This window comes from Columba livia, chromosome 1, assembly GCF_036013475.1.
Source record: "Columba livia isolate bColLiv1 breed racing homer chromosome 1, bColLiv1.pat.W.v2, whole genome shotgun sequence".
In the NCBI taxonomy this organism is placed as follows: domain Eukaryota; kingdom Metazoa; phylum Chordata; class Aves; order Columbiformes; family Columbidae; genus Columba; species Columba livia.
In genome coordinates this window covers 25,628,202-25,647,984 of record NC_088602.1, presented here as the reverse complement: position 1 = coordinate 25,647,984, position 19,783 = coordinate 25,628,202, and the positions used below count along the sequence as shown (strand labels likewise).

Here is a 19,783-nt window from a genome sequence, read left to right as displayed (position 1 = left end):
CATCTTTACCTACACTAGCTCCTACCATTAGAGCTAATTCTATAAACATATTTAGAACTACGTATGCATATGAAAGCAATTTCCCTATTCATAAAGCCTTGAAGACCTTTTCCAGAAAGATTATTATTTTTCAGAACTTTTAAGTGCATACATTCAGAATTGTGGTGAGAATTGTCTTCCTTTGTGGGTTTGTGTTACAAGCCTTTTATGAAATGTACAGATTTGGCTCCGAATGTTCAGGCCTCTCTGAGTTACAGATTTTGCTATGGGCAGGATTTCAAAATCTGCAGCTCTGCCAAAACCGCTCTGTTTTTAGGAGCTATAAATGTCTATGTGTAACTCTTTATAAAATACAGAATTTGATACTTTGTATAACAGTGTGTGTTTTTTTCCCCCAGTCTCTGCTAGATTGAGTAGAGAGATATTCCACAGGATTAATAAGGGTAAACTCACTCTCTCTTTTTACCACTTCCTCTGCAGAGATTTCTTGCCATATTTGCACAAAACCAGCCTGCTCTTACATACTTTCTTTGTTCCAGTCTCATCACAGGAAAATATTAAAAAAAAAAAAAAGAAAGAATCCAAGGGAGTAAGCAAATCTAATAAAAGGGAAAACTTTGCCATGCCGTTTGTAATTAAACGGTTAAAATTACAGCTCCACACCACATCCTGTAAAACTGAAAATCATTTGAGAGAAAGAACTTAGGAAATTTTTAAAAGAAGCTGGAAATCTATTCTAGATGCTGGAATATCTGGAGATAATGAAAAATTCACATTTTTGCAGGCATGATAATCCATTTTTTGGAGCCTAAAGCATCAACCTAAAATACTGAAAACAAAAAATATGTAATTCATTTACCCTCTGCTTGCCTACTGCAGAATTTCTGTAGCTTCTTCTGGAGCATTTTATGCTGTATTTTGGCTTAATTACAGCAAAGATGGTGTTAGAAACACACAGGTGTATTCCCGCAGGTGTCATCACAAGCAAAGCCTGCTTGGCAGCATTACCAGAACTAAACAGGGTCCAGGGAACAGGCCGAGGATGGGCAATTTCTGCAAGAAAAAGAAGAACGACAATAGGAAAGGGTGAACCTGGAAAGAGAGTCTTGAGGAGACCCAAGCATTGATGCTCCTCCTCAAACCAGCACTAGATGAGGAACAGGGCAGCCACCAGCACCAGTGCTGGTGAACACAACCTGTCCTCTCACCTGGTAGCAACAGGCTGGTGTGGGCAGCCAGGCCAAAGCTCTTTTGCTGCCTTCTGGGGACTCTTCTAGGTGATTTTTCTTCACTTATACCCAGGTCTGCATGGTGAGAGTGTGGGTGCTCACAGCTTGCCTTCTAGCAGTGGGGGCCAGGGACTGAAAAATAAAGGTGATGGCTCATAGTGAAGCACAGATAATACCCAATATTCACCTGAAATGGCAGGAGGCTTTTTCACTGTGCCAAAAATGTACACAGTATTATATTAAATGTTAGTTATTCCAGTCATTCTCTCCAAATGTGGGAATGTGTTTTCTTTTTCAAAGATATTGTGCTCAATTAGTTCGCTTAATGCTAGAGAGAATGGAGGGTGTTTGGCACTCCTGAAAGTGAACTTACTTCTGTGCGGGTGGCTAAGTTGAAGCTGAGAAAATGAGGCCTTCAAAAGTAGTTTTGCTTATTACTGTGTAACAAAAACATGGGGGGAGGTTCTTCTTGCTTTTATTTGTCCCTCTAAAAGTTGAGTGATCAGCGTAAGTTTCTTGTCTAAACTTCCTCCGTATTTTTGGATTAGGCAGTCATGCCAGGAGTGAGACTTATCCCATGTCAAAATAGGTATCCAAGATAAGTGAGAGCATTTACCTACTGGAAGCTTTTTCCTCTCTCCACTGGCTCCAGCAGGAGGCTAGACAATTGCTTAGAATAATGTCTGACTTTTACATAGCCAGCAACAGTTGAGAGGAATTCTGCCTAAACAGTGTGTGCCTGCATGCTCACGCCTTTTACAGCTACAGTTCAAATGACAAAGGTAATATAATAAACCCAAATTTCCTGTATGTATAATAGCATTCTTTCTATTACCCAATGCATGTCTATAACACTAAAATATACACTAACCAGCACTAAAATATGCCTAGATGGTGTGCTTTGCTCAGTTTATGGTATGCACAGCGAGAGGCACGTCACTTGCCAGCATCTTCCTTTGCGTGCTTCCCACTTTGACAACCACAGCGCTGCCTTCCGACATGTCTTCCTTGTCACTGACAGGTTTGCCACATACATCAAAGGCTTCAGCTTCTCTTTTTATTTTGAAAAGCTTCTGTTCTGCTTTTCTGTCTCAGAGATGGAGTACTGAAACAACCATTAAAATAAATACTATCAATATTCAATCTGCCACAAAAAGTAAATTACATAGATGAGTGGATGTAAGCTATCCAGTGATGCGTGATTGGATCTTCAGCTGCTCCCTTCTGCCCATGTGTTGGAGGTGCTCAGCCTAGATGTGAGCACAGAAGTTAAGACTGATTTAAACCAGACATGGCCAACTCTGATGTAGTAGTCAAGCTCTCTGTATTTTTAACCTCTTTTTGCTTTGCAAATTTATTGGGAATGGACAGGTTCTGAACCGCATTGGCAATTCACTGAAGCCAAGAGACAGAAAATTCTACCTATATTGAAATCTTCTTTCTTTTCTGTCAAATACTTTTGCTTCTTGCTCTTCCCTATAGCATTTTAGTAGCTTTATCAAAACAATGTAAAAGTTTTCAATTATTTAACAGACAATAAAAGTACAGTGAACAGAGGCATGTTTCAATAACAAGCATATAGGTCACATCACTTTGAATTATTCTGAAGCATTGTGTCAAAAATCAACATAAAGTCAATATTTAAAAACCATTTCTGCATTTTCTAGTTCTTTCCAAGTCTCTAGGGTAAACAAGTCAAAGTTCTCATGTTTTAAGTTCATTTAATCTGCATACATCAAATATTTTTTAAGATATCTTTAAGTAAATTTGATACGGGAATTTCACGTTTGAGGATTACTTAGACTGATGCACTCCAATGCAAGCATGTTACTGTCAAAATATATATATATATATATATACATATATATTTTTTTTTTTTTCAGGAGCAGAGAGGATTCAGATATTTTATAGGAGAATCCAGGCATTAATAATGATTGTGTGACCAAGTTTTTGGAAAAACAAGAAAGTATTTCCTGTCTACATATGTGGAGTTATGTTTCTTAAGAAAACCAAGAATGAAGTCATTTTGATCTCTGATGGATGAAACTCATTGGAATGGAAACTAACATCTATGAAGAAGAACAAGGCTCACCTTATCTTGCATCTGCCAAGTGTCTGGGGACTCCAAAGGAAACAAAGAATGAAGAATACCAAAGAAAGATAGAAAACCAGGCAAGTCCATCTGAATTTCAGAATCTTTTACTGGAACCTCAGCTGAGTTTGCCGTCTGCCTCATCCTTATCAGACCTCAATGAGACATCCTTGCAACCTGGCACATCTGCAGAGTGTGTCAGTGCCACCCATCAGTCAGAGACAAAGCACCTTACTGAAGAATTACTCTGTTCTGCAAGGCACAAGCCACAGGAAGATCCTTTAAACCTTCCCTCACACAGAGAGAGAACAGTGCTTACAGGAAAAAATTCAGACCAGAAACCAGAGAGGAGTCACGGGGTCAGAGTCGTAAAACACAAAACAAGTGCTATCACATTTTCTGATTTTGAATTTTTACCACATGAAGCTAGTACTAGACTCCATATTTGCGAGGCAGGAGAAGCAGAAGATTATTCATCTGAAGAGGAAGAAGCAGAGGGTAGAGATGATGAGGATATCTTTACTGAACTGCCACTGTACGAGGCATTTTTCAATGGTGTCCATAGAAGGAATGTTTCTCAAAGAAAGCAAACTAAACATGAACTTACTAAATTTCAACACATCTGTCATATAGAAGACTGCGATGATCATTCTGAAAAGGAACTGAAGGACCATGACAAGGCAGAAAAACACACGGAACTGGAGGTAATACAAGCTACTCTTTTGTTCCAAGTATGTTTTAAATAAGTGGTATAAATTAAGTTTGTTTACAGGAGGAGGAGGAGTTGCACAAATTGTTATAAAGTGATAGTTAACGTGAATTACATAATTAAGAATATAAACCTACAGGAAAAGTATACTAGGTTTTTACATTAGGCAAATCTATTACTTCAGATTGGCTACACTTCTGTTAGCCTGAACTTTGAACTTTGGGTTTGTGCTTTCCCTTCCTTTTTAAAATGGGAACATGGCCTCAGTTCCCTATGCTCCTACAAGACCATGTATCATGCCAAGTACAGCATATATTCCCTGGGTCTATGGGCTGTTCCAAAGGGATAGAGCTCAGGTTTACTCTGAGAGCAAAGTATATTTCTTAGTGCTGAAAAATGGCCTCTTTTTAGTGTAGTGGCACTATAGCACTGTGCCATCTCACCCACAGCACTGCTTCTGCTAAATAACAGCATTTTCTGTATTCTTATTTCACTAAAATAATATGGAGGACAGGTTACAATCTGGTCTACAATAAAATAAGTAGATCTTTTTGTATCTCTACTGGTACACATCATGATGCTTTATGGACCAATATCTAGAATGAAAACATAAGAAGATTTAGGACAAAACAAAAAAAAAAAAACACTCTATAATAAGAATCCTCCTACTATAACCTTACAAAAAAACAAAAGAGGGGGTTGAGTAAATTAGCTGTGTTTTTGTGAACTGGAGGAACAGCATCTTTCCAAGTGAGTTCTCGCTAGTCTGGAGAACAAGCAAGGCTTTCCCCCTGCTCCCAGCTGATGACAAACCAAATGCCTGCAGCTAAACATGTTTATCATTGGAGAAGTTCAGCTCTAGTACAAAAATATGAAGTGACTCCAAGTAGTGGGCAAAACAAACCCTTTAAATTCCAACGTTCTTGACCTTGCAGTACAAATTAATCTTAAACTGCAGGTCAGGCATACCTTTCCTTTCTCTCTCTTCTCTTTCTCCAGCTTTTAAAAGTTATTTTCCATGTACACCTGCGCTGTGCCTTGAAAAGCAGGGTGGAGCCCTGGTCTTTTACCCAGCGTGCTTAATTTCTCTCTATCTGCCGATGTCCTTTTACTTCTAGTGCTTATAACACAGAGATGCTTCATGGGTTTCTGGTTAAATGAAAGTAGAATTTGGACTATAATGTCCATAGTAACATAAAAATTACAGTATACAATACTTAATTACTTCTATTCTTTAATACTAATCTGTCTCCAATTTGGGTGGACTAATTCTGCCCTTAACTGAGTGGGAGTTTTGTGCTGTACTTCATACATATCCCAACTTTACTGCAGAAACCCATCAGCTCACAGAGAAATAAGCCAGATTTTTCCAAATTTCTCTCAGCAGCTAGCATTAGAAAACCAAGGCCCAAAGATGGTTCCAAAACAGTGCACCTTTTGATGCAATACTGACCCTGAGAGATTCTTGTGACACATGGTTTATTAAATAATTGCATTATTTCTCTACTCTAAGCCAAGGCTTGCTTCTTCATTTACTCAGACACGTTCCCATTAATATAAATATATATCAAAATGCATGTGCAACATCCTGCGGATTCTATTTGCTGAAGGTCATTCCCACAGATAAAAGGGAGAGGCCAGGGGCTGTTGTCATTTAGTTTACTTTATGCCTATGCCATGAAATAACCTCAAGGATGCAGCTTGTAGTGCAAAATAGTGGATTATAAATTGCCAGACAAGCATGTGAAATTACCTAGTAAATCTTGGCGAATGTGTCAAAACATTTCAAAAACCGTGCAGATGCAATGATGCAGTTCTGGTTTTGACTTTTTTTTCTATGTAAATAAGTATATATCATTCTAGGAAAGCCTTTTTTCAAGAAAGGCCTCTTTTTTCAAAAAAGGATTATCTTGTCTCTCAAATTTTAGCAGCAATCATGCATTACTAGTCAGCCTAAAAACTCCCGTCATGACTCTGGTTGACACAAATGTATGTTACTGTCAGGTTACTTATTTCTATTGTTTAGAAATGGGGCTGTGGAAAAATGTCTTTCTAGTGGAAATAAATTAACAAAATAAAGACAGCATGGCATAAAAATGTTGTCAAAAGCAACCATTACTGCTAAGTCTTAGACTTAAAAGTAGTATATCACCTTGGCCATACAGAGACAGGCCAACACACATAGCACCCTGACCCAGATCCTGGCTGAATCCTTGCTACTATTTCACAGTGAAATAGTGATTAAGATCTACCCTGCAGGGGCATTGCTAAGTAAATGTACTTGTTACTTGTAAATCTCCTATTTTGTGTAAACGAAGGAGGAAAGGCTGTCACCTTCCCCAGGCTGGGGAGCACTGGCCCTTGCAGGCAGCCCCCACCAGCAAAGCCAGTGTCCAGATCTCCTCTGCAACAGTTGCTACACACATTTAACTGGTTATCATTGAACTTCTTGTTTCAGTCTAACTAGTAAGTAAAGTCAAATCTCCAAGTACACCAAACAGTAAACAAGTACAGTGAAAAATGGAAAAAATACAACTTGTCTGTGCTGCCAACTCTGTTACAAGTGGAAGAAACTCTGCTGAAAACAATTCATAAAATGGTGCCCATTTGAAAAACAAAATGCTCTTTCTTATTTTTTTCCAAATGCAGACAGCATCTCTGTGTTCTGAGTGGTACAAGATAAACAATATTTCTGTTCAATTTATGAATGCAGTATGCTTCCTGAATTTCCACCCTTAGACCAGTCCCACATATACTTCCTGTGCTTTCTCACCAAATTAACACTTGGCAACCTTTTTCTCCTGGTCAGGAATCTGTAATCAGTGGTACATTTAATGCCCAAATAGAGTTCTTAAATTAAAAATAACATTTATTTCAACTGGGAAAACAAAATTTTGAAGATTTAAAAAGTCTATATACACATCTGAAATATTGTTCATGTTAATTTTCATTCAGGGCTGGTGATCTAGGGAACTTCATCACTAAGACAGCACTTCCTTAAACACACCAGTGAGTTTCTGTACCCTTATTACAGATTTGTCTTCTATGCCCACCTTCCTTGCAAAATTCTCCTTCTATCTCGAATGGGAATTTTTGACATCACTCATGTCCTTCTAGTATTATTTATGATTGTTTGTTTTCTCAGCAGCTCTGAAGTGGTATCTTGAGCCATTCTTTTTGCTTGTTTTACTTCAAGTCTTCATATTAAACTACATACTCTCTCGGTGAATGCAGCCAGCTCAGTATGCAGTGGCAATAAATTATTCAGAATAGCTTCTGAAACATAACATTTTTCTGGATTGCCATTTCTTCAAACTGTACTGAGCAGGACCCAGCTGATAATCATATTTAAGCAGGAACTATTATGCAACTTTATGTCACTAGTCTTAACCTATATTTTCAGTCTCAAAACAATATGTGTTACTTCCAGGAGCAGCATTTCAGTCAAGTAAACAAAAATGAAGATATTTGACAGATATTAGGCAAAAAGAAGAATTATGAACTCATCCCCTTGACAAAGTGAATTGTCCCGGATCTTCCCTCACTTCAGTGACTGTACAGAAATGCTGCTAATGATGTTGGCTGCTGCAGGGAGGCAAGCGGAGTCTTACCAATACAGCAGCAAACTGGAAAACCTTTCTGAGACAAAGCATCTCTCTGGGGAGCCCATCTTACCTATTGTAGCAGCCTAAAAGGTTTCTGACACTGTTGACATTGTTTAGGGCATCTAAGTGAGTTGTCACAGCTTCCTCTATTGTACCAGAGAGAGAAGGGGACAAGCCAGGAAGCCCAAGAGCTGGAAAGGAGTCACTTAGAGCCAACCATCATGATGTGGTAGGTTCTCCAGCAGCCCCTCTGCAGCCTCCTGGTGTCTGCGCCGGGACCACGGTATCTCTCCCCCCTGGACATTCAGGGTTCTCCAAATGAGTCCTCTACTCAGGGCTGCTGCTTGATGGAACATGGTCACCTCTTTCTGAAATGTATCTGGAAAGGGTGAAGAATTAAATGTTGGTAAGTTTGCATATAGGTGCAACTTCCAGGAGAATCCTAGAAAAATAATTGTTCTTAAAAAAGAAACAAAAGTCCTTTCTGATTCAGGAGGAATCCATTAAGGGAGCCTCTGTCAGACTCTTTCCCCTGCACTCTGCCATCTCTGCTGTGTGAGCTGGTGAGCAGCGTTGTCAGGCCCAGAGCGTCAGATCTGCTAGCCCTTGCACAGGAATCTGGGAGGCCTTTTGGGGGCTCAGGTTACACACAGATTTACATCATGCCTCTTTCAACACATTTAGGAAGATCTAACCCAAACCTGCTTGTTGGTTTAAAGCATGATGCTGATGGTCTGATACTTGCATTGAATGCTACCTTGTTCAGCTGGGTCAAACAAAGGGGAGATACCACTCCCTAGGAGTAACAAGACAAGATGACCCAAACAGATAATGCAGGTAATTAAGGTAGTATTCACAATGAGTATCTTTGTCAAGATTTGGCCTTCAGCCTATAAACTCAAAGACTTTTGTAGGAGGCTGCACAGTCATGGGAGTGGCCAATACAGTGTCAGGAGGCCAGTCTCTGTGTACAGCACTGTTAATGGGGCAGCTGAGCCATCACCCTTCACCATGAGTAAAGCTCCGTTTTAAGAAAAACTGTAGTGTTCTAAAATAGATTTTTGAAAGCTCCATTGCTTTTGACATTTAAAGCTAAGGCAGCTGAACTCTGAAAATGGTTACAGAAAACAGTCCTTGGTTGGCAGGAAGATGGATGATCTCGTTTTCCAGTTTCTCTTCCCTTGATTATTCACTTATTTTCCTTAATTTCCTTGTTCCATCCTTGTACTACAGTTAGGTAAATTTTATCTTCATTATACAATCATTACTGAGTGACAAGTTTGACAATCATTTTAAGAGCTTGGACCATGATAGTTCAGATTCAGGTTGGAATAATTTGCTGAGATGTAATATGGGAGTTTCCATAACATCTGTCCTACAGTTTGTCTGCTTCTGGCCTGTGTTTTCATTCTTCTTTTCACAAACACAATAAGTTCACCAAAGGAGCAAGATAAGATAAATAGTCAAGGCATGCAAGAGGAGAAAAATCCACAAAAACTTATTCAAAGCCATAGTCTTCGAAGTTAATTACGATTCCTTAAAAGATACGTATTCTTCTGTGTGACTTGTAAGTATTTTAAACAAGTTATCATACCCAGTGAGAAAGGAATCAGAAAGTTTTAAGTCTTTGACAATGAATTTGCTTTATTCAGGTCAGATTGAGTTAATTCAAATGATCAAAACAGCAACAGTCAAGTCTACAACTATGGTCAGTAACTGCCTTGCCAAAGGAAGCTTCTTACCCTTATATTTGAACGGCTTAAACTCTAAGTCCTTGTACCTCTTGTATTTGTGCTCAGTGCCTTGCTTAGCCTTTCTGAAGCCCTTTTCTGAAAGGTAAATTGCTGTTTTCATTAATGAGGCAGTGGAACTCAGATGGAATTTAAGCTATCTGAAAACTGCCCTGCAATAGTTACTTCTTCTCTGTTTCAGTTTTACAAGAGTAAAAACTAGTAAAGAAACACAAATTCCTTCTCCCACTCCTCCCATACTTTGGCAGTTTGTTCTACACTTTACCCTATGAAACCGAGACTCCAAAACTAAAGGAGGAGATTTGTTGCAAACTTGTGATGACTTCTTCAAGAGGAGTAATACAGTTGTCATTATTATCTCCTTTTTGTTCATCTTCTGCAGACATGGGATGTCTATCCAGGTAGGAGAGCCACATGCTGAAATAACAATACCCAGGGAAAACAGAATAGAAAGTGAAGGGGAGGAAAATAGGAAATTAATTGTCTAAGACAGGAGTGATGCACTGAGCTTTCTATATTCTAATTTCCTTTGTGTGTCTGTGAGATTTGCACTTTGTATATTTCAGTTAGACATTCTCTTGAGCTGATAGGTAGAGACGTGGTGAGCTGAACTTTAAAACATTTCTTGTCTTTACGCTTGTTTTCTGCCTGCTTGGAAAAGGATTTGGAGAACTTCTGGTTACTTTAGCAATGATGCATTATTATAAGTCAAAAAATAACCCAAATCAGCTCTTAATAATTTAATAATTAAAGTCCTTACCAGGGACTTTAATTATTAAATTAAAAGAAGGAATATTTTATTAATTTCACAAATTTGAGGGACTAATAATGAACACAGAATTTTGCATAGAGTACATTTTTCACTCATCTCATTATTCCTAATAATGTAACCATTTCCCATTGGGATATGGCATTTGCTGTGTCGTACTTATTGTGAATGGAAGGAGCAGTAAGTTCAAATTTACTTCTTACTTCAGTGGAAATTAGTTGCATGGATGATTCTACTGTGAAATTATAGGAACCTTGGAAAATATCAGTAAAGTTATAACAGGAATAGTAACTTAAGGATATGATGAAAGATCATACTGAAGAGAATTTGTATTGGAATCATGTGAGAAAACTTGTAGATACTATCAAAATGACTGTCTTTTATCTCATTAGTATACTTGCATGCTGCCTGCCTGTTTTAATAAGCATGCATAATTGATTGTTCATTACTAGAGAATTAAAGAAAAGATGCACTTTCTTGCCATCAGCATCCACCTGTCTTTCAAATATTGTGAATGTCTTCAGCAGGCATCAATGGCTGCTGGGTTGAAATTGGAGAAAACATATGCACTCTGGTTTTGTTAAAATACCCTACAAAATATTTTCAGCAGTTTCAGCCTGGGCTCTTCCAAAATCCTCCTGAAGAAAAGTTGTAATGCAAGGGGACAAAATCTGTGCTTTTTCAAAAGCAAAGATGATAAACAAATCTCCATGTGATGGGTGGACTGGCATTCAAAAAATTCAGAGGACTTTTCTGCAGTTGACCCTTCATGCAGTTTGAAATAATTTGTGCTTCAGAATACCAGTTTCAAAAAGGTATAGCATATTGTATGTATTACCTATACAGTGAAATTCTAAGAAAATTAAAATTCCAGGACAAAATAATACAGAAAATACTATCATTAGTCAAAAAAAAAACCAACTCCCTTTGACTTTCAAACTCCTTCAGGAAATTTACAGAGTACATTTTGTCTTGGTGCTGAATTAATTAATATGAAATTACAGAAGGTGAGATTATTGAGTTACATTGCACAGAGTCAAACCCTCAGGCTGTTCAAGTTAATATGGAAAACCTTGGCCCTTAAGTAGTTTTCATAACATTATGAAAGATATTTACGCTAGCAGCTTCTGAAGTAGGACTACCTGCTCCTGGTGTCTGACAAAGGCTTTATGCTGCCCATCCTAACTGTAGCCATCCTGCTGAGAAGATGCTGTGCTGCCAACAAATTTTGTTGCACAGCCTCATTGTGATCCCCCGTGCACATTAAGAGGCCTCACAAATAAAATTCTGGGAATGCCTGCTTTAGCCTCTTCATAAGTATTAGTGCATGGCTTGTATTTATCTCTAATGCTTCAGGAGAATAAATAATTAACATAGTTGGTGTATTACTACAAAGGGGAGAGTATTCACCGTATGTAACTTTGGTTATGTTTTTTTCAGATATTAACTCCTTTATTTCTTGTGTATTTGAATACTTCAGAATCATACGGTCACCTCAGGAAATAGCAATATTACTATTGCTTTTGCCAGAAATATAAAAAAAAGATTATGTGTTTATGGTCACACTAAGCCCATAAAAGAGGTATATCAAGATTCTTTACAAATATTTGAAAATATCTGGAACCTGTGCAATGTGAGACCATTCAAGTGTTTCATGTTATCTCTACAGAAGTAGAGCAAAAGTCAATAGAAAATAAGCCGTGTCCAAGTCAACCTTCTGAACCACATTCCTCTGTCAGAGCACGGCAACAGGCACCTGTGGGAATTACAGACTGGGTCTTAGATGGGGGAAACCAGAAGAAACGTGTAGAAATCTGTTAATCTGCCTACCATTGAAACTGAGATACACCTTCAAAATGCAGATGGAGATTCTGGATAAACTGTGGGATGGGCAGTAAGCAGAACAGCTTGTGAGGCTGGAAATTTGTGCAAAAGGTGAGGGGATGGGGTTGGGTCCCATTTTCAAGCTTGTCTGGCTGATAGGTGAGGATCTGCTATGTCTTGCAAGTCCAGCAATAGAACTGCAATGCAGGAAAAAAAAGTAACAGAATGTTACTGAATTAAGAACCTTATGAAGTTTATTTCATAATATGGCAAAGTTCTTGAGCAGGAGAATGAAGAAAGACTTATGAATTTTCTTGCATGCACAAAAGTCCCACTGAAAGTTTGTGGCACTTCCTATAAGTCATTTAGGTGCTTTTGACTATTCTTCCTCGGTAGCATATGCACAGTTCATAAAATCAAGTTCTAGTGATATACCTAGGATCTCCCTGTCTGTCTTTGTGTGAAATTCCAATAAAATAATGTTATTGTGGTATTGTAATGGACAAATTCCTTGATAGTACCATAAGATCACTGACTCAACCATGCAATTTGATATGCCCAACGATGTATGATCATTTTGGTACTGCCACATCACCAGCTATCATTTAACCAGTGACATGTTTGAAACTAATTTGAAGAAGCTTTAAAACTTTTTAAAAAATGCAGTGACCTTCATAGAAGTTTTAGGATGATGGATCTGATATTTCATTTGATGATCTTCTTGTGTGGTTACTTTCTGTAGGAGAGAACATTGTCACCATCAAGACTTTTCTTAACAATCACTCTAACTATGGAGTATTTTAAATTTTAATAAAAATAGAAACAGACTGCTCTTACCTATCCAAGTGTTTGTCTAAACTAAAAGTCTTGCCCAGTTTTGAATTATCTCAGAGCTAAGACTTTTGCAGTACAGCAAAGGGAAACCTCTTCTGAATTAGCCTGGAGTTCTCCAGCAATAAAACAGACAGGACATTGAGGCCAGGTCCTGCATTTGAAGCATTTTTCTTCCAGTAAATCTCTCTGCAGTAAAATCTCTCCATACCTTTAGATTTTATTAGTGGGCTCTCCTTTTCTATGCTTTCTATGTATTCTGAAATTCTCTGGCATTTAAACTTTTAATCTACTGTTTCAAAAAATGAGTCTGGAATAGGTAATGGTTTAGTGTCAAAGATTTTAACAGCTTATTTGTACTGTATATTCAGAAAAATGTTGTCTGGCCTTAATCTAACCTTTATGATAAAGTATTTAGTGGCATACTATATGATCTATTGTAAATTTTTCAGTTAGTATTTAGTGTTCCTATTCAAACAGTATATTGGTGAAATTTCAGTAGCTATGTAATGATAATTTTTCAGTGTGGCAAAAGCCTTTGCAGTTATTCAGGGACTGATTTACTTACATTAAAACATCAAAAAACGTGCTAAACCTGCCAAGAAATAAGAATATAATGCTGCAACTTGTATGTATTTCATTCTGTAATAAGTACATCGTACACCAAGACCAAGATAAAAGCATGCAAAGCCAATAACTAGAAGAAAGAATACACAGACTGGCCAAATTAGCAATATAAAATTAGCAGTCAGCAATAACCTGCTTTTTATTAACAGCATTAACTGACCTAGACCAGTGCCTATACTGAAAGAAAGCAGACTACTGAATATTTGTGCAACTAAGGATCTAGTCTGAGAGTTCACTTTAAGCTGTACTTTTATCTGCTCTGTTATCAGAGTTTACTAAGATATTAAACATAACTGTAGATATAGATATATGAAAACAAACAAACAAAACCCCAACAAAGATTAAAGATGGTTACATTAAAAAAGATTACCTCTGGAAGACAAAAATATTCCACAGACCCCGGTTTTTGAAAATAAAGGTTGGACTACTATCATGTATTTCATATGCAAGAGGGCTATCCAGATAGCCTTACATTTTGTATTTTGTATAGTATGGATCATGTGCTATCTTGAATTGTACAAGTCCTGTAAGGACTTCCTGGTTTTTGTCTTGTCTTAGGGAACACATAGTGACAAAAGAGAGAGAGAGATTTTAAAAGATTTAGTGGGAAACCCCCAGTATTCCAAGCAAGCGGAGACAAATTCAGTTCCTTCTGAAGTAAAGGCAAACGTGCATTATACAGGCTCAGAAAATGCTTTTGAAACCAAACTTTCCAGACATGATAACGCCTGCACTTTGCATGTGAATGATAGAAAACTCTAAAACTGCCATTTCAATGTTCTCATGTAAAACTTTTTTTTTTTTTAAATAAAAGAATTTACCATTAATAGAAACGAAGAAATAACAGCAAACCCTACAATAGTAAGAATTGCTACAAGTTAGAATGCATACAGTTACAGTTTTAATCTCAGGTCACCTTCTCTTCTGTGCAATGTTTCCTTTTTGTATAAAGTTCTTAAGATGATTTTAATTTCATTAAATGTAATGCAGATACTTAAGCTTAAAAACTACTAGACCTTATTGTTGGGTATTCTTTTCTCATTCAGATATTGTGTTCAAATGGTTGCAAATGCTGTGGAGTGGTCACACGAGCAGCTCGGGACACTCAGCATTAAATACAAATTAAAATGAATGTAGAGCAGCAAACATGAGGTTTAAAACTGGACAAAATTAAGAAGGAAAATTTAGCTTATGCATGCAATTTAGAAGTGGCAGTATACCGCAAAAAACCTTCTAGGTACAACATGTCAAATAAAAGCAATCTAGTTTTGCAAAGGAAGTAATTATTTTTAAATTTGGGGTTACTCCAGAAAAAAAGTCCTCAAAGATTCAAAATTCTCCATGACAGTGAATGATTCCTCAGCCTGGGCTGGATATGTCAGGAGCCTCCAGCAGCTTGTTACGTGGGCTACTAAGGAGCTTGTACAGCTTAATTGGCAGGGAAAAAACAACAACAAAAAAACCACTTAGATTCCAAAGGAAATTGCTATTATGTCAGCATTTTAAATTTTAAATTTAAACATACATTTGGTGAGTTGCAACTAGGCTGGTTTCTACATTGTCTACCCATTTTTTTCCAGCAGGGCTAAACTATTGATCACTTTACGCACATTCTCACTCTAAATATGCTCTAGACCGTTTTCCCTTGTGGTTTTTTGTTTTGTTTTGTTTTAAAAAAAACAGGTGGCAATATCACAGTATGAGGTGAGCAGGTCTGGAGAGCAAGTGAGAAAGCTTGTCACTTTTTGAAGTTCCTCAAGTCTTACCTTAGGACAAACTATTAAAATACAAACTATGATGCTTCCAACTTTTAGCCCAGAATATTTGGATATAGCCCAAGTGCTAATACAACACATAAAGCCTTCTCCGCAAGGATATCTAGATGTGCCTCTTAAACATGCAAATCTTGCAATTCTACATTATGCTGATTTTTGCTTGGAAGATTTTGCTTATTATTGCTATTGTTAAGTATTCTGCATTTCAAAATGAACTTTTTAAACCTTGTTTAATAAGTGGAGGAACTAGCTGAAATCCTAGCCATCTTGAACTAGGCTAGGACATTTTATTTCAGTTATTTGCCAGAGTTATGTCAATAGATATTTTATTTGGATTACTGTGGGTGATGGGGTTTTGCTAAAATATTTCATATCACATAGAATGGAAATATTTGTGAATAGAAAATATCATTGCTGATAATCATTCCGCAGCCTTTTTTTTTTTCTCATTCTTATAATTCTCTGAGTAATTCCAAACAACAATGTTTTCCTTTTCCTGTTCTTTTTAATAACCACTACTTTTCTAAATATAAATAAAACTTAGCAAATACCTTAACATGGAAAACCAGAATTTTCAAATGCTTTCAGTTATGGTACTTCACAAAGAGCCAGGCAAGTGCACGTAGCACTAATGTACTCAAAATATAATGTATATTAGCACCGGAAGTCAGTAATGGTTAAGGTAAAGCTCAGCTTGATAGTGCAAACCCTAGGACAGACTCATGGTTACAGGTTCACCTGTCTCAGAACATCTGAGGAGCGGCTGAGGGAACTGGGGCTGTTCAGCCTGCAGAAAAGGAGGCTGAGGAGAGACCTTATCGCTGCCTACTACTACCTGAAAGGAGGTTGTAGCATGGAGGTTGTTGGTCTCTTCTCCCAAGTAGCACAAGGGCACAAGGGATAGGACAAGAGGAAATGGCCTCAAGTTGTGCCAAGAGAGGTTTAGACTGGATATTAGGAAAAATTTCTCCACAGAAGGGGTTGTCAGGCATTCAAACGGGCTGCCCAGGGAAGTGGTGGAGTCACCATCCCTGGAGGTGTTTTAAAGTTGCATAGATGGGGTTCTTAGAGACATGGTTTAGTGCCAGTTAGGTTATTAATGGACTCAATGATCTTGAAGGTCTCTTCCAAACAACATGATTCTATGATTCTATTATCTTTAGTGTAATTATGTCTTGAAGATTTTGCAAGTCTCCTGTGGGTTTATAAAAGTTGCTGCCACAGATCTCTCCTCTCTCTCAGCCCCTCTCTTTCCAGCAGCAGATATCTGAAGCAAGGGCACAGGGAATTTGTCCAAACCTTAAGGTTCTGCTAACAGTTGTCATTATTGTTTAGTGCCCACCATACTTTTAAAATAAGACAGATTTTTTGAGCTCTAGGCCACAATCTCCAACCTTTCTGTTACACAAAATATGTATATGGTGTAAGCAATATGTTTACATGCTCTGGGGATATAGCAACTATTCTTTTCTTCCAAGAATGGTGCCTAAGGCTAATATATCAAGGCAACTTTCTTCCAAATTGTCATCAAACTGATTGTTTAACAGAATGTGTTTTATGGATTTTAACAAAGTTATCTTTTTCTCAAGATAAAAATGACATGCTATAATCTGTAATTACTATTATGTTTCTCAGTTTATGGTTAAAGAAGCCATGAAAGAGTCTTCATAAAGTAAGGTGTCCAAGGGGAGCAAAATCCACAAGTCAACATTAGGTAGTAATAATACAACATTTCTACATACTTCAATGTTACCCTTTTTTTTTTTTTTTCCTAGCAAGACAGGGCTTCAGCTGATTACAATAACCATTAGTAACTACAAATACCATGAACAGTTAAGTTCCTGAAAGTTGTTTTTATCAGTCACATGGTATTTATGTCTGTTTCTGATCGCTGAAAGAAGAAATGTAAAGTTCTGAAAGCTTTTAAGCAGATAACTAGCATTAACAACTACAAATATAAACCAAAATACATACTACATAAACTAATAACAGATTAAGGAACATATGCATGCACAGAGAGATGACTGTTCTTTTGCATTAGATGACAATGTTAAATTCAGCATTTAAACTCTACCTAATTCCTTCACCTTCTTAGTTTCTGCATTTGCCATGGGTGTTCTTACTGTTTAGAGGATAAAGAAAGAATATAAACTACAGCAGCATATTACAGTAGCACACCTGATATTCTGTCTCTTAGCATTAGGCAGGGAGCAGGAATATATATCTCAGTTAACCAAAAAACAGTGATGAAAATCAAACCAAACCTAAACAGAAACACAGAGAAGTGACTTGCAAGAAGTGTAATTGGTAGAGCCTGTGGCCTGTTCAAAACTCCATGTATAAAAATGAATGCTTCTCCAGGTTGAAAGCTTTTACTGTTTTTATTGGGGAGGGAGGAGTGAAATTGGATCTCTATAATTCAGGCAAAAAATTTTCATCTAAAATTCAGATATTTAAATATCCATGGTTCCTGATAATCCACCAGGCCTGGTGCAGTAGGCTCTCTGCTCTCATAGTTTAATTTTCTTCCCAGAGAAAGTAGGGATGTGGGAGGAAGACGAGTGGGAGTGGAGATGGTGCACATCAGGTCTTGCCTCAACACAGAGTTAAGACATCAGCAGAACATTATCTGCATCGGGGTGTTAGGGAACATTTCCAGTTTCCATATTAGAGAGAAAGCAGTCTGTCAAATGATGCACATAAATTCCTTATACAGTCAGAGGAAAAGACATTGGTGTCTCTGAAGAGCTCCAGAGGGAGATCCCATCTGATTAAGTGCAGGCATTTAAGAGACTTAGACAATGAAAAGAAAAATGTACCTCTTCACTCATCTCTCTCACTTCCAAAAACTGACACAAGGAGATTTATTTGTTGCTGTGATCAGCGTCCTTATGTCATTTTGACAAGCTTCTTATAATAGAAATGCTGCAACTCATAAGCCCTCTCAAAACAGAGGATACAAAACATTAAAACTGAACAATGTACATGTACTGTAAATAATACCTGAAGATAGTTTTATCTAGTCACAAAGTATGATATTTCTGATTTTAAAAGCATATTCAAACTTACTCCCACTTCCCTTTAACTTCGGCCAACTCAAAACTTCAAAAAATATAATTTACTCTTTGTGTTAAACTGTATCTTTACTTACAGATATCTTTGTTTTACTTCCTCAGTCCTAATGATTTTTTTTCCCCAGAAAATACTTTCAATAATGTGCTTAGCTTCTATGATTTTGCAACATAATTATTTTCTTTTATGTGTCTGTTCTTAACCCGATACTTTTACCTCTGGCTGACATTCAGAAAGGAACTAAGAACATCCCTGTCTTGATCCTTGGCCACTAGAGATCAGCTTCTAATGAAGGTCACGGAATTCATTGAGGGTCTGCAAGAAGCAACTTGGCAGGGCTGACACCTAAACAGAAGCTGTTGTTGAGAAACCCCTTTCCTCCTTACAAAAAACTCTAACAGCATGTGGGATGAGTGATACAAATCCTATAAAATCATTGAGTAAGAACTGAAAAACCCATCACATCCCTCACAATGTATTTCTCTTCAATTTTTTCAGTCAGGGATTAACTGCCCTTCATGACAGAAAGAATGACATTTATAAAATCAAGTGTCTCAAGGCTGGAAGTGAAAATTTATTGTCCTGCTGTTTCTACAGAATTCACCTAATCACCCCATGATGATTATCTCAGAAAAGAAACGTTCCAAAGTGGTTTTCATATTCGAGATTACTAACCCACCATTCTGAAGAATGAATGCATCCTGCTTTTCTATGGCCTCCTGGCTCACCCTTCCAGCACCTCCTGCTCTCCAGTCCTCTCAGTGTTTTTCCACCACACTCTGATCCACTCCCAGAATTTGTACATTGTCTCCAGTTTCCACCTCCCACTATTTTCCCCACACTGCCCACATCTCCCCTGTTTCCCTTTCTCCAGAATCTGCCCCAAAACCCCATGATTCCAACAAGACACAACATGTGCCTTACCTGTAGGTATTTTTTCACTGCCTGCCCAGTTAGCAAGTGTATGCTCATCAGCAGCTGCTCAGAAACAATATGGGCTGGTATCTCCTCATCTTCAGCTTATACTGGGCCGTTATTTGAGTCTCTTACGTCTATCCAGTCACAAAGTTTGAACAAACTTTAAAGTTTGCTCTTTCAGATATTTCTTTCCATCTTTCCTACTGTCTTGAAAATATCTAAAATACTCAAAAGTTATGCAGTTGAGCAACACCAAGGCAGAAGAGTATGACTTTGTTCTCTTAAGACACCAAGCCAAAAAAATTAAAACAAACAAAAAAAAACCCAACACACCAAACCAAAAAAACCTCACAACAAACAAAAATAAAACCCACCAAAATCCAAAACCCAATTAAAACAAAAAGAACCCTTACAGTATAATTACTTTATATATTAGTAACATTAAAATATAATGGAAGAAACTCCAAGGAAAAATACATTTACCATTTTAATTAAAACTATAAATTCCAACAATGAACACTTAGGAAAAGGCTACAACAAAAAGTAAATGAAACTAAACCATCCTGAAGGAAAAAAATTAA

At 37.4% G+C, this 19,783-nt stretch overlaps 1 protein-coding gene across 3 annotated transcripts in view; it reads left to right on the top strand.

Moving 5' to 3' along the window:
• Window positions 1-19,783, top strand: part of STARD13 (StAR related lipid transfer domain containing 13) — a 310,401-nt gene that overhangs the window by 45,998 nt on the left and 244,620 nt on the right. For 2 of the 3 annotated variants that reach the window (XM_065051591.1, XM_021286176.2), the window contains exon 2: window positions 3,113-4,025. In XM_065051591.1, coding sequence (XP_064907663.1) covers window positions 3,270-4,025 — 756 coding nt within the window. In that variant the 5' untranslated portion in view covers window positions 3,113-3,269. Of the gene's footprint in view, window positions 1-3,112; window positions 4,026-9,772; window positions 9,788-19,783 lie in introns of those variants that run through there. The other variant, XM_065051599.1, reaches the window with a different exon arrangement.